The following is a 14,902-nucleotide window of genomic DNA, read 5'->3' on the forward strand; positions in this document are numbered from 1 at the left end:
CGCCTGTTCAAGGCTGTTTTGGTGGGCGCAGGACGGATTTGTGGCTTAGCCCCCCTGGAAGGTGTTGTGACCAGTTTTAGTAGGACGTCCGGATACCGATTGTGAACTTGTCTGCCAGGAAAGTCTTGTCCGCGGCTGTGCTCGTCTTTTATCGTGGTCTATCCTCGCGATATATATTATAGCATGAGTAGGACACTTCCTGTGGCATCATCCAGATCCCTAGTCTAGACTCATTCCTCTCACGCCATCATGTCAGCATTGCTTCCTCTTTTCATTGATTCTTGCCGCCGGGCTCATGAGTTCCCCAACAACCTGATTGATCATGGGTCTACCCCGTCGTCGGTGCGTCGAGAATACCAACAACGTCTAAGGGCGAGGGCACCGTCGCTGTTCTGTTCCCAGCAATGTGCCAGGGTTGAGCTGTTCCGCCACGACGCAACCCGGGGCTCCTTCACGAGCGAAATCTCAACCAACGTGCATCATCTTCGACAACTGTTGCCTGGCTCTTTGGGCCAGATCCAGAGCGACAGGAAGTGTAGTTTCGTGTTTGTTGGGGCCGACAGTTCACGCGACCCTCTGCATATCAGTCCCGACATGGCCTTCTGGATCATCTCGTTCTTTCAAGTTCTACCTCCGTTTCTCGAGTTCTTGTTCGCGTTTGGCATGCAGCTTCGTGCTGTAGACTTTCAATTCAGCGGCTTTAGGGAAGACAATCGGATCGAGGCATCCCTCAACAGAGGACGCCTGCCTGAACTTGGACGGTCGGGGAAAGACTTCCAGATCTGCTACAACTTGAAGACTTTCGAGTACAAAGCAGGCATCGCCTGGCCTTGGTCCAGTCGACAGACTGTGATTTGGCACTCGTTTGACGTGGAAAACGGTCACGCTTCATGGATGGCCATCAAGGCAAACGACATTATCCGGGACCGACTGAAGGAAGTTTCAGACATGTCTCTTTCACAAGACAAGGATATCTACACCAGCATCCCCAAGATGTTTGTCAATACGCTCACATGTCACACCGCCGTCATAGAGTGGTCCGGAGAGGGTTGGCGGAGATATATCAGCTTTCTGGAGGAGCAGTTGCAGTCGCTCAAGCGCCGTGCCGTCGTCGATAGGGTCACTCGTGTTGCCGCTCCCGTCCCTTGTGCGGAGAGTCCTCCTTCTACCGGTATTCCAATGGCAAACTTGGCACCTAATCGGACGTGGACATTGTTGAGTGCGGCAACTGACGCGAGCACGGCAAATGTGCATGCTACAGTGCCTACCGGCCCTCAACAACCCCAGGAGCCTCTTCCGGAGAGCATCGCCATTGACATTCCTGAAGAGCTTCAGGAGCCAGCCAATCTCCCTCCGGATTTCGACCCCAAACATCAAGGTGCTGAGCTCGAGGAAGATCAGACAGTATACCGGATTGAAGAGCTCCAGGACGCACAGGCCTTCGAAGGGATGGTTAACGAGACATGTCTTGTTCTGAAGAGCAACTTTCCCGTTCTGGCGCAGATTGAAGCTTTCTTCCGGGACCTCCCCGAGTCTACCGACCTGGAGCCGGCGCTCAGGAACTGCATGAGAGCAAACATGCCTCGTTTCCTGAAGCGGATCCAGGCGGTAAGGAGCGATCTGCAGATGCACCTGGATAGAATCGAGACCATTTCCAAAGCGATTACTGAATGCAAAAACCTGCTGTATGGGATAGTCGAATATCAGAGCATGCAGGCAAACAAGATGTTCGCTGCTGAAGCCCGATGCTCCGCGCTGCGAATGGAACAGATGACCAAAGAAATGAAGGCTCTGACCCTGAAAACGACACTTGAGACTGTGCTGATGAGGATCATCACGGTCGTGACTGTCTTCTTCTTACCTGCCACCTTTGTTTCGACGCTCATGTCCACCGACATAGTCAATTTCAAGACGACAGATTCAAACATCAACTCGGGCAGCACCTCCCTCGGAGCGGTCAAGCTATTCCTCTGTTTGAGCTTTTCTTTGATGGTGGCAACCTTCTCATCCGGCTTTGGCCTCTACTGGTGGGCCAGTCGCTATAGCGATAACGCATAGATTGCATACTGGTGGTGGGTTTCCTTTCGAATCATGTTTGGAGGTGGCGGGATTGAATCGCAAATCGTGTACGAACATGTGTTTCCAGAGCGGGTGTTTCACTTCAAGTCCTTGAAGTGAGTGGTGGTTAGTACCTTACCTGGTAGGTATAGTAGGTACTTAGGTACTGTCTGTGTGGAGTATACCTACGGATACGGCCCGTACAGTAATTACAGTACCTAGTAATTACTTACATACCAGGTATCTTCCATAGTACTTCTCCGTACTTGTGATTCAACGGGGGACAGGTTCGGCCCTGGCCGGGGAGCTTGTTCCCTCAGCCCCCCCCCCTAAGCCCTAAGCCCCTAAGCCCAATGCCCACTGCCCCGGGGTTTGGGATAAGGAGGACCCATAGGTTGGAGCTACTGGTACTAGTACTTTCCTAGTGGATGAGGCTGGGTAACGGCAGCGCCTCCCACTATGACGGTACAGTACTGCAATGCTGGCCTGCCTCGACAAGCGAACACGTTTTGGTTGGCAAGCTTGATGGAGGGGTCGCTAGGGGGGTTGCCCCTCAGGCGTGCGAGCGGCTAGGCTTAAAGCTCTGGGGCGTAGAGGCCTTTTATTGTGTAGTGTCCGTACTGTAACTGTATCTGTCGGTCCTGGGTCGCACACCTCTGGACAAGGCAAAAGCCCGCAGTCTGCAGCAGCCCGCCAGCCTGCGCCGAACTCGACAGCATCAGCAGTCTGCAACTGCGCTCTCTGATGTTTCCCTGTCAATTGGTTATCTCTATGATTGTGCCATCTACCATCATCCATCTGAAGCGGTGGGCTGCAGTCGTACTTCGTGCCCCGTAGTGAGATTCCACACGGCTGTCAACCAACACTATGTCTCCGCCAGGCTCGTCACATACGAACCCCTTCACTGACTCGACCATCCAAGAGTTCCTCGACACGATTGACGAGAACAGTGTCCCCGGCGTCATTTTCGGCGTCGATTCCTCTCAGGAGCGCCCATGGGTCCCTCACCGAGCAATCGACGAGTACTTCGACTGCCTGTTCGAGCGTGGCCGTGCGAGGGTTGAGAAACTGGTTGCGAGAGCGACAGCATCCTCTGCCTCAAAGCCCATCCCCAAATCAGTCGCCCAAAAGTGTCGACGTGTGTTCACCATCTTACTGATCATTGGTCATTCAAACCATATCAGTTCCTTCGTCGGGAACCATAATCTGTGGGATAGTCGGCTCCCATTCCGACCTGACGACCGCAAACTGTTCCCCAAGCTTAATGGAGGCGAGGATTTCTTCGAGCAGTTCTACAAAGAACAATGGAGATTCTGCGTGGAGCCTATGAGCCATAATCTTCACCCAGTGACTATGGATGATATGAGGATCTTGCCAATAATCAAGATGGAACAGTTGGACAAGCATCGGGGTGTCAGCGCAGTTGTACGAAAGATTACAATCCATCCAGACTACGATGAGCTAGACGAAACACCGCCAGATGAGCAGGTATGACATGGTTACCCAGAACTCGGAAGCGAAGCACTGACACGGACTCAGACCAACAGGCAAAGCTTACATGAGTATGTCATTAAGTCGTACCATCATCTAGAGGCAGAAAAGTACTACGACGCCGAAGTCGACGCTTTCCAGAAACTTCACGGGTCCGTTGATCCGATACCGAACCTCGTCGGGTTCCACGGCGCTTTTCGGCAAAACAAGAGCTTTCATATTATCCTTGACTACGCGACCGTTGGGACCCTGGAGGATTACCTCGAGGCTGTCAACCCTCCCAGGCGTGGGCATGACATTGTGACCATGTGGGAGAACCTCTTTAAGCTGAACGACGCCCTGGCGCAAATACACGGTCTTTCCCAGAGCAGCGATAGTGAAAACCCACGAATTTTCCAAGGGTGAGCGAGAGCACGAATAACCCTGCATTGAATTTACAATCTGACCTTTCAAAGATGGCACCAGGACATTAAGCCGAACAATATCTTGGTGTCTGGAGACATTGTAAATAAGCCGTACGAGGTTCGATTCATGCTGGCAGACCTGGGCTTGAGCCACTTCACCGCCGTAGTCGAGGACAAGACAGGCTCGACTGGTGAAGATCGAGGCGGGTCCCAGGCTTACAGTATGCACCCTTGTCCCCTTGCTGGCCGGGACTGCTTAAGCTGACACCAGGACAGGCGCTCCAGAACGCAACCGCGTGAGAGGGTTTGTCAACAACGTCCCGCATCTCGAGAAGCAAAAGAGCGATACTTGGTCACTTGGATGCGTCTACAGCGAGGTCAATGCATGGGTCGTGGATGGAATTAATGGCGACTTTGGAGTAACCAAGTATCGAAACACACGCCAGCTGAAGTCGGGTCAGCTCGATGATTCCATGGGCGCCTGTTTCCACAACAGCAAAGGAGAACTGCTAACTACAGTCCCGGAATGGCATGGCGAACTGGTGGACCGGTGTGCGAAGCAGGATCATATCACGCCTATCCTCTGGGATGACCTGCTGGAACGCATGTTTTACACCTCAAAAGATCGACTCGACGCCCAGCAGGTGAGGACTTGGTCCAATGCTGTCGTACAGAAAGCACGGCACAAGCTCTCGACTACACCAAACCCTCTGGATAGGGCCCAGCCGTATCTGCAGAAGCGTAACAATACAGCACCGGCATCTTCGCCTCAACACTCGGTTATAGAGCCGCCGCGTACCCCACCCAACCTTCCATCCGACATGATGGCCTTCCCGATGACTCCTCCTTCCGGTACTCAAGGCAAGGCGCCGCACTTTCCGGACACAGACAAGAGCCGCGACCTGACCCACAGCCCCGACAGCCTTAAGCCGGGCGCCTCTCCAACTGCTGGACCAACGAACAGAGAGTCGTTTAATTCAATGTCTGCAAGCTACCGGAATTCGGGGACGAACATCACCACGGCCCCAGATTTTCTACAGCGAATGTCGAGTTCTTCTATACAAGAGGACCAATCGGAATTATACTCTGGCACCGACGCAGATTCATCACGACACTTCTCTGAGGCGCCTGCATACTTGGGAGCCACCATCGAAAGGATTCCGGTAGAGGAAGAGCCTCTGGAACTATCCGGGACGTCTCTGCTACCACCGCAGACGTCGACTCACGTCACATTGCCTTCCCGGCCCGCAAGGCCTGATCTACAAGAGGAGCAAGATATAGATCTGAAAGGAAAGGGCAAAGCTCACGTGAAGGCGCAACCCAGGAGCAGGAAGCCCTCGAAATCCCTGAGCGTAGACCAGCTGAAAACATGGGCCGAGTTGACACGTAACCAGTCGATTTTCAGATCCAAAGAGCACAAACTCTCGTACGAGGACGAGTTGATACATCAACTAAAGAGCCGAGACCATGTAAGATTGACTGCGAGATCAGCTGCGCCTCCACTGAACTATACTAACACCAGATCAGATTTTCGTTATCGACGATGGAGAGAGCATGTTGCCGTATTGGGACGGTCTTCTATCACTTTACGCCGACTTGATCTATATGGTGAAGAAGAAGCATCTCGACCCTAACGGCAGCGAGCTCCGTTTTATCACTTCGGACCAACACAAGGAAGCAAAGAACACGACCGACCTTGTTCAAATGGTGGCTAGCATGCAATGTCGTGCCAAGGGCGAATCCAACTTTGCCGCACGGTTGGACAAGATCTTTGTCGAATATCAACAGAAATTGACCAAGAAGGCCTCCACCAGACCTATCAGCATCTATGTTTTCACTGATGGAGTTTGGCAAGGAGGCAGACAAGAGATCATGGTGGGAAGGTCCATACAACGGATGGTGAAATTCCTTGAGCAGCGAAACTACCCCGAGAACATGGTCGGGATCCAGTTCATCCGTTTCGGAAACGACGCCGAAGGAATGGAGAGGCTGAGGTGGCTTGATGAGGACCTACGAATAGCAATGGATTTGAAGAGAGACATTTGTGACACAACGAGTGCAAAGGGGAATGTGTGGAAGATGCTGTTGGGTAGCATTAACGACTATTGGGATGATGACCCTGATCCATGAACAGGTATAAGGTATAAGGCACAGTTGGTTTGGCTCGCCTCAGGCCCAGCCTCGCCTTGACTTTCCGGGTTTCAGAAAGGGTCTCGACCAGGGTTAACCAATGGGGGTACTTCAAGATACTCCCACGTGCAATGAAACCTGGGCGAATCCAGCAAGAAGACATTTCGACTACTCAATTCGTGACATCCCGGAGAGTATCAGAATGTCATGTCAGGCCGAGAACTAGGCTCCCCGAAGATACCGTCTTGTGAAATGGGCACGAAGAAAGCTTTTTCCACACGGAAAGCCTTCCAGCGATGCTCCCCAGCAGTCGCCGTCTCAGCACCATATATGTACATGCTCAAAGCAGTTGACATGTTGGTGCCACAGATACGGCTCGCTGTTCTTCTATTCTGGAAAACAGAGTCTGAAGGCTTCGATGGGTTTATCTCACAAGGGGACCCGGCGAGGCCGGGCCTATGCCGTGGTATCTCAAGCAAAAGGGGCAGGGCAGGAAACACCTAGCATGAACCCTGTCGTTTCATGGGTTCACTGAACCAAAAATGACACGCAAACCCTGCTTGGATCTGATGCAGCACGATACAGTTTTGGCTATACGACTAGGAAAAGGACATGCTGAACGAAGAGGAGGATTTCAGCAGGGAAAAGGGTAATTGGAGCCGCAACAAGACTTGACAGGGTATGTCTATCTACGCCACCGATGCTGGTGTTATTGTCAGAGCACTGCAGGATACAGAGTCTTGTCAACGTCGTCGACACAATCCCGCCGGGACTGGAGAAAGAGCACGTATCAATCAATTTCAACATGACCCAGGAACGAGTGACGAGGCCACGAGTTGATGAAGAGTGGGTACAGCATATGATATGCTACATAGAATACATTGATTGATCTCTCCAAAAGACCACGAGAATATCAAAGGTTGAAATGTTCCATGTTCCCTCTCAAAGGGTCGCAGGGGGAGCGTAGGCTATGTAGTGTATAGTATGCCTAAACCATCCTTCTGGTTAAAGCACAAGGCTGGGAATGCCTAAGTTTGACAGGATAAGGATAATGATTGACAAGTATCACGATACATGTATCTAGATTACGGAAGAAAAGACAGACAGGAGACCAAAGCAAAAGCAAAATCAAAATCAAAATCACATCAACATCCAAAGACATACATATAGCAAGATACTCGTTTCGAATTCATTCAGGGGTCGGTTCCCAGTCATGGCTCATGGCCGGCATTCCATTCCATTCCTCTTCCTCCTCCTCTTCGGCCTGAAACCCTCAAAATAGCTGTGATATCTCTGGTTCTGGTTCATGTCTGTCGCAAGCGTTAGCCGTGCGACCAATCCCATCCCCCTTTTTGCATGACCTGTCCCCCCTCTCCCACCGCCCGCCAACTCAGGTCTTTTCGCGGTCCAGACCAGAGAAGGGGCCCTGACCCTGCTAGTAGCGCAGTCAGCCATAGTGAGTGCCATCTAACTCGGACTGCTCAGCCATAATGAATGCCAGCTAGCTCCGACTGCGAGGGGTGCGGACGCTGCTGCTGCTGCTGTGGTTGTTGGTGTGGAGAAGATTCCTTGGGATACTCCTGGACAGGCACAAACATGCCATCGCCATCGCTGCTAGGTTTGTGCTGGCTTCTCATCAGGGCGAGGATGATAAATGCAGACACGACGGCGAAGAGAACGCTATTAGACAGAAGGAGGTAATCTCGTCAGCACGGCACCGTAAATCGTATACTTTTGATAGATGATGGGATTCAGAAACGAAGTGGACGTCTTCCATGAGTGCAACATACAACCTGCAACATGGAAGATGCAACCTGCAAACCACCAAGACCAGACCTCCCGGAATAAAAAGCAGACTTACAATTCGACGGCGCCAAAGACGGCGCTGGCCTGAGTCAATCCTACAGCAGTCTTTGCGTTGGTAAAGGACGTGTTGAGGATGGAGGCCAGAGAGCTGCTGTTGTCGGCGAGCAGGGCAAATGTGACCAGCCACCAAAGCGTGGTGAGCAGTTCGAGTACCAGGATGATGATGAGAGGCTTCACTCTCGGGTTGAGGTTGGGCAATAGGAGCGTGGCGATGGGGACGTAGACGATGGTCCAGGAAAACTGGCAGTGGTAAAGAGTAGTAAGTATTTGGCAGTGGTAAAGAGGAGTAAGCATTTGATTGAGGGCTTCTTAGGGCCGTCTGCGTCTTGACATAGTCTGACTTTCTGGACATGGAAGGGATTGTACTCACGGCGAACCAGGCGAACCCGAAGCCAGGATAGGGGGTGACCTAGGTCATTGTCGTCAGCATTTGAGTCCACGGCTCACGCAGATCAGACTGTGGGTGTGCAATATGCAGTAACAGTACTTACCAAAAACGAAGTATCGGCGCCTCCGAGTAACTTCGAGGCAGCCACGGCAGTCAGGATCAGGATGAGTAATGCGAGCACGCCCTGAGCAATGCGCAGGAAGGGAATCCAGCCTGGCAAGGCCCAGCCGCGAGGTCGGGCATTGAAGGCCATGGCTGACTGGTTGCTGTTTGGAGAAAGTGATGGACGTTCTCGACAGAAAAAGAAGAAGAATTAGACAAAGCGAAAGGATTCTTCCTACGACAAGGAAGTGGAAGCCGAAAAGAGTGTCAATGAGCGCGAGGATGCAAAAGGAGGTGGAATGGAACCACGCATCGTTGGCAACACGCCGTGTCTTAATACCCGCCCGCCTTCTCCTATATGTCTCCGCGGAGGCGTTTTTATACGAGGTCGAAATTGCACTAGCCTCAAGCCTCAGCGCCAGTTCCTCGCAGAACCAGAGGCGTACTGCAGCTTGGTGAGACGGCCTGCAGCGCGCGATGCGACCAGGCCCCAAACGCCCCCTCCGCGACGTGCAGTGCGGGACGTCGTTGTTCAAACGGGCCCAAGGCACACGTGTGCACTGTGCGGGACCCCTGAGAGCTGAACTTGCATTTGTCGCGCCCTTGAGTCCAGGATAAGGCTGTATCAATGTGCAGGGATTTGGCGCCCTCGCTTAACAGGCCAGTCAGCCTTGTTGGCGGCGGAGTCGGTGGACAGCTAATTTCATGCCGTGCAAGGGCCATCCAGGTTGGTTGGAGATATTGGATCTAAAACTGTCGATCACATCGCGACACGGTTATGTCTGCATCAAGGGTGTTGGTCTCATCACGCCTCAACGCCAACTTGGTGGGCTAAGGCACTCTCTGGGGTTGAGCACACCCGAGGGGGCCAAGTTGGGCCAATTGGAGAGGCAGCGCAGAAACGAGCTCAAATTTTCCCCTGGGCGTGGAGATTTCCAAGGTTTCCAAGACTTCGTATGGTTGGGTTGCTTTCAGCTTGCAGGGAGTCACAAAGGCATTAGTACATTACACCAATGAAACTGGAGCCGGCCACAAGACACTGAGATTGCCGGAAAGATCTCAGCCTTGCCGGATTCCAGTGCGGGTTGCGTGGAGCTTGGAGTACTCCGTATTCATATCGCCTCGGAAAGGTGCCTGCATTCGGCTTCTCAGCCTGCGCGATGACTTGGTGATCTTGGACCCAAGTGACCGCATCCCGAGGCGAGGATTGTTGACTTCCAGCTGCTAAGGGACCCGGGTCAGTCCCATGGCACAGCGCCATCAACGTACTGAGCGAAGCGAAGTACATAGTATACTACTCCGTAGTGCGTAGTTCCCGTCGAAAAGCCGCGATTTTGATTGGATGATAAGGAATACCGCTTATCGATTGGTTAATTCAAAACACGCAATATATGACTGGGTGGTCTTGGCAGTAACTTGGCAGAGGTCTTGGCGGTCGAATCTATCGCCGCTCTAGCGAATGTACGCTGCTTTTGTATGTTGCTTACGTTTTTCTCTCGCTAATGTTTGCTCTTAATACGAGTAGTATGACTAGACCTAATTTAGCTTAGTCGCTCAGTAGGCCGACTGAGGGAGGATTTACGCTTTACAGCATAGTTTTATCCTTTATATGTGTAGGGTACGGAATGACCATCTCAAGACTGCGAGTTAGTTCGTCTGATCGTCTGTTTGATGCTCAAGTGTGATCGCCTCCTGATATGCTGGCAGAGCGGCTTGGCCAGAGAAGTCTAGGCTGGGCTTGCAAGAATGCAGGAAGGTTGTCGAAAGCGAATGCGAAGAGGAGTAGGGATTAGACTCCTAGCTAGCAGGACAGACATTGGGTTTAGCAATTAAGCCTCGAAGACCACGGGAAGGCGAGGAACTCCGTGGTTTCCATGAAGGTTGTGACAGAATCGAGTTGCAGTTCGTATGCGTAATAGGCAAGAGCCCGTGCTCCCGCGGCCATCCGTATTTACTTTGGGATTCATACACAAGTATCCGTACCTCTCTTTGAGTTCCCTATCCGGCGTCATGCACCGCACAAGTCACACCTGCGGGTATGATTGCAGAGTAACCTTTCAGTCTGTCTTTCAGTCTCATTGGCGCAGGACACTCTGGTCTTTTGTGGCGAAGAACGTGGGCGTGGAAGCATTCTCGAACATGCTGGACTGATCATCAGAGTGCAGGAGAGCTTGGTCTTGGGCCAGAGATGGGGACGATCGGACAGGGTGCGACAGATCAGGGAGGAGGCTGACAAGTCTCTGTGATTGACCTAGATGCGCATTAGTTGGGTCTCGAAGCCACCATGGCGACAGCCTGCGGTCCGTCTTCCATAACTCAATGCGGCGGCGAGACCGAAGGAACATGCCTCAGGCAGATCCTGGCCCCTGTAGAATAAAGATGAGGTCGTGAACGAGAGGAGGGAACTGCTCCCATAGAGGAGAGGTTGTGCCCGGGAGATTCCAGCACCATCGTCATCATGGACTGCGTACAGACCTTAGGCTGCGCGGCCGCCTCCTAACGTTCAATCCTACAGAGCCATCTCCGCGTCTAGATCTGTATGACATATGCAAGGACTTCAGTCGGCTGTCAGAATTGCGATTCGACGCGTCGATAGTTTCATTGTTCTCCCCCTTCTCTGGTGGTTTTGGGTCCGTCTCATCGCCTGGCCGGAGTTAAATTAAACGGGGGCGCAGGCCTGGTGATCAATGCACACGCCCGTCAGCGGCCCCTGTTTCAACGCACCCCCCGGGTTTGATGTTTGTTGCCTGTGTTTACTCGAGGACTATGTTAATGAACCAAGCCGCCCTTCACCAAAGAAGCTCAAAGACTTTATTATTCAACATCATTGCTGATTGTACACTCTACTGAGCCTTCCAAAGTGCGCCGCTTGTCTTGCCCTACTGCTCTCGAACCGGAACCCTCTAGGTTTTCTCCGAGCCTGTGAACGCTGTCGGCCTCAAAAGGAAAAAGATGTGGAAACGAGACGAGCATTATGTTAGTTCCTTTCAGACGACTGGTATCCCACTCATCATCGGCTTAAGGTATGGTGATTCCGTTGCGCATCCTGCGACCGCAAATGCTGACGATCCTACTAGCCTTTTCTTCATCCTCTCGATCGTTCTGTTTTTCATTGTCAAAAACAGGCGAAGACGAGCGCACTCTGAGGAAGAAGCAAAGCATCGAGCGATAGACGATGGGATGGAAATGGAATTGGAGTTCACGGCGTCAAAAAATCATCAATTCTACAAGGAGCAGCGAGGACCGGAAGTGGACCATGGATTCCAGGAACCTCCGCCAAAATATGACGGGCAGCTCTAACCTGACTTCGACTTCTCAATCTCGTGGATGATATCCTTCTCAATGCCCTCCGGCTTGGCCACACTCGAATATCGTTGGATAACCTGACCATCGCGACCGATCAAGAACTTCTCAAAATTCCACTTTATCCTCTTCAAGCCCAACAGGCCCGGCTTTTCCGACTTCAGCCATTCAAACACCGGTTCAGCCTTGCTTCCATTCACATCGGTCTTTCCCAAGACTGGGAAAGTCACGCCATAGTTCACCTGGCAAAACTCTTGTATCTGGTCATTCGAGCCAGGATCCTGCCCACCAAACTGATTGCAGGGAAATCCAATGATGACGAATTGATCGGGATATTTCTCAGATATCTTCTTGTTCAACTCTTCGAGCCCGGCGAATTGAGGGGTGAACCCGCACTTGGAGGCGGTGTTGACTGCGAGGATGACTTTGCCCTTGTGCTGCGATAGAGGATAGTCTTGCCCGCGCTTATCCTTGGGTGTAAAGTCGAAGAAGGTTGTTGCGGAAGCCATGAGGGGCGTGTGTGACAACACAGGATAAGAGATCGAGAAATGGCGAGGGCTGCGAGGGCTGCTGACGCTTGGTCTACTGCTGTTGGAGGTGAGGCCGAGATGCTGAGAAGAAACAAACAACAGCGAGGAATTGGCACGGAAGAAGTATGCTTTGGTCACCAAAGATATTTGGAATAACAGAGAACCATAGCCTTGCATGAGTGATCTGACCGAGCGCACAAGTCTCTTGTGCAAGCCAGACGTGGCAAATGTGCCTCCGTCGTCATTGAAAAGCACTGACATCGACGGTGTTCTAGACGCCGCAGGCTGACAAACACAGCGAGATTTCGCACCATTTCGGATCAAGCCGGAAATGCCACTTTCCAGCTTCCGAATCACATGATGCCCATCCCACCAACGTCACATGACAGAGTATCTTATATCACGTGATAAAAATATCGGTCTAAACCTCCCACCTAGGTGCCTCCTAACCATCCTTACAACCAGCGCACCCCTGTCCTGCTTTCAAGTCTCGACCACCTTGTCCCTTTTGAGAGCATCGCAACCCCAGTCCATCGTCCGTGCTTACCCCCTACTCATCAATGGCTTTCCCGAGCATTTCGGCGGTGGTGCTGTTTAATTGGAGCGGACAAACCTTCAGCTGTTGCTCGCTCAAATCCTCAAGCGTTGATTTGACCTAGATCCTCACAGCTGAAGACTCTTCCTGGGCCACACTGCGGGGTTGACCATTGCATCCGGAAAGGACTGGCTCTGAAGCTCATTATGGGGACTCAGGGTTCGAGTGACACCTGTGTACCAGGCGTTGAAGGCATCGTTAGGCGACGGTCGGTATGGAATACTTATATGCGGTGCAGGCGCAGTGTTGAATCATTTTCCTCCTGTTTTGACTTCTTCAGATAGTGTTCTTCTTGTCTCCCGCCGTGACAAGTCCATTCAATCGGCCAGTTTGTTCCGCTGAGGCCAAATCCTTGAAGGATACATTTGTTACCTATATTGCTGACTTATCTCGTCGCCCTACTGATCACCTACCCGGTCAAAAGAATATCGTCCGTGATTTCACAGAGTGGGGCAGTTGGTTGAGAAGACATCTTCTGTACGGAGTACATCCTGCGCCAAGTAACAATTGGTATAGCGTGGGAGTGTCTCGAGACATTTGCATTGCATAACACGAATTTTGTGCCGGGCGATCTGAAAGCGTCCGACTCCCAAGTCAGCCGGGCTCGCTGCACCTTTACCCTGGAAGAGCGGCTAACCGACACTCTCCTCTGTCAAATTCCAGCGGACAATCGCCGAAGGCGCCCATCAACCTACCGGTCTGAGTACAGTAGAGCGACGTGCAAGAGGCTCCTAGTGACCTCTCCAAGATCAGGATCGTGATCGACCGCAGCAAGACCCACGCTAGCTTCAAGTCAGCTCCCTTCGACGACTTGCCGGGGTTGCTTACCATATCGACGATCGAACCGGTTCCAGCCTAACCGGATCCATATTCGACACCGACGCCTGACCTCTCTAAGCCTAAACATCGTACGGAGTACTCCGTTCCAACACCCCCCTCGGGCCTCCAAAGATGTCTGGCGCATTTGCCATGCCGCATGCCCTGACCGGCGGGCCAGGGTACAAGGCCAACCCGACCTACGACGAATTCCTGCGCAAGCACAGTGCCATGTACCGACGACACAGCGCGGCGTCGAACGCGATGGATGTCGACCGACGTGCCTCGCAGGCTGCGTTGGACGAGCACGCCAACGCGGCCGCACAGGCCGTGCAGAACGTGGCTTCGGCCCGTCGAGGCTCGGTCACGCTCGCCGAGGGAGGAGCCGCGACGGCCAATGCGAGAAAGGGTAGCGTCGCGGTCGCCAGCGACGTCACGCGCAAGGACAGCATCTTCGGCCTCGAGGCTACCGCCGGCACCAGGGTGAGCGAAGAGCGTCGGCCGAGCACCTCCCTGGCCAGCGATCTGTATCACAAAATCAAGGGGCGTCAGAATCAGAATACCTGATGTAGTAGTATTAGTGACAGCACATCCTCCGAGGGCAGACGGCCACTTTCCGGTTCCGGCGCTGAGGACGAAGTACACAGTCCTCAGTTACTCTACAGATACAGATACGTGGTGAGTTTTCCACCACGCCGGCGGTGAAGCATGCCTGCTTGCTCTGGGCCTCCGATCGATGGACAGCGTGGCAGACTCGGAACGGATGGCGGGGAAAGAGAATCGAAGAGGACTTGCACATCGGCGCACGCCCCCAAGGTTGTTTTGTTGGTTCGAGCGTCGAATACCTAGGTAGCTACTCTATATTCTATACTGCGTACTGATTAATACTCTGTACTTCATACTGATTGATGCTCTGTACTCCATACTGATTGATACTCTATACCCCGTACTGATTGATACTCTGTACCTCCTCTCCATCTGTTCTGTTCTGTTCATGTGGTGATTTTTCTCCTTGCTACTTCTTTTGGGTCAATGGCTTCTCAGCGTTCTCCTGCGCATCGTCCCACTCCCACCTTCTTGACATGATACCTCTCCACCGTCGATTGACAGCAGTGGTATATCAAGCATATCACCGTCAATCGTTATTGACATTAGTAGTAAATCAAGCACATCATCCAATCGACAGGAGTAGTAACTCAAGCATATCATCGTCAATCGT

The 14,902-nt window shown here is 52.4% G+C and overlaps 5 protein-coding genes across 5 annotated transcripts; 3 read left to right on the forward strand and 2 right to left on the reverse strand.

Moving 5' to 3' along the window:
• Positions 1-249: 249 nt before the first annotated feature.
• On the forward strand, positions 250-2,058 carry A1O3_00626 (uncharacterized protein; the record flags this gene model as incomplete). Its single annotated transcript, XM_007730776.1, has 1 exon — positions 250-2,058. The coding sequence occupies one exon, from the start codon at positions 250-252 to the stop codon at positions 2,056-2,058; it is 1,809 nt and encodes a 602-aa protein (XP_007728966.1).
• Positions 2,059-2,925: 867 nt separating this feature from the next.
• On the forward strand, positions 2,926-6,083 carry A1O3_00627 (NEK protein kinase; the record flags this gene model as incomplete). The annotated part of the gene is made up of 5 exons (XM_007730777.1): positions 2,926-3,546; positions 3,598-3,950; positions 4,005-4,174; positions 4,230-5,422; positions 5,481-6,083. The coding sequence occupies 5 exons, from the start codon at positions 2,926-2,928 to the stop codon at positions 6,081-6,083; spliced, it is 2,940 nt and encodes a 979-aa protein (XP_007728967.1).
• A 1,857-nt stretch (positions 6,084-7,940) lies between these two features.
• On the reverse strand, positions 7,941-8,590 carry A1O3_00628 (uncharacterized protein; the record flags this gene model as incomplete). The annotated part of the gene is made up of 3 exons (XM_007730778.1): positions 7,941-8,189; positions 8,320-8,358; positions 8,441-8,590. 3 exons carry the CDS (start codon positions 8,588-8,590, stop codon positions 7,941-7,943), a joined length of 438 nt encoding a protein of 145 aa, XP_007728968.1.
• Positions 8,591-11,735: 3,145 nt separating this feature from the next.
• A1O3_00629 (glutathione peroxidase) lies at positions 11,736-12,251 on the reverse strand (the record flags this gene model as incomplete). The annotated part of the gene is made up of 1 exon (XM_007730779.1): positions 11,736-12,251. One exon carries the CDS (start codon positions 12,249-12,251, stop codon positions 11,736-11,738), a length of 516 nt encoding a protein of 171 aa, XP_007728969.1.
• Positions 12,252-13,818: 1,567 nt separating this feature from the next.
• On the forward strand, positions 13,819-14,250 carry A1O3_00630 (uncharacterized protein; the record flags this gene model as incomplete). The annotated part of the gene is made up of 1 exon (XM_007730780.1): positions 13,819-14,250. The coding sequence occupies one exon, from the start codon at positions 13,819-13,821 to the stop codon at positions 14,248-14,250; it is 432 nt and encodes a 143-aa protein (XP_007728970.1).
• Positions 14,251-14,902: the final 652 nt, after the last annotated feature.

Source organism: Capronia epimyces (assembly GCF_000585565.1).
Source record: "Capronia epimyces CBS 606.96 chromosome Unknown aczIQ-supercont1.1, whole genome shotgun sequence".
In the NCBI taxonomy this organism is placed as follows: Eukaryota; Fungi; Ascomycota; class Eurotiomycetes; order Chaetothyriales; family Herpotrichiellaceae; genus Capronia; species Capronia epimyces.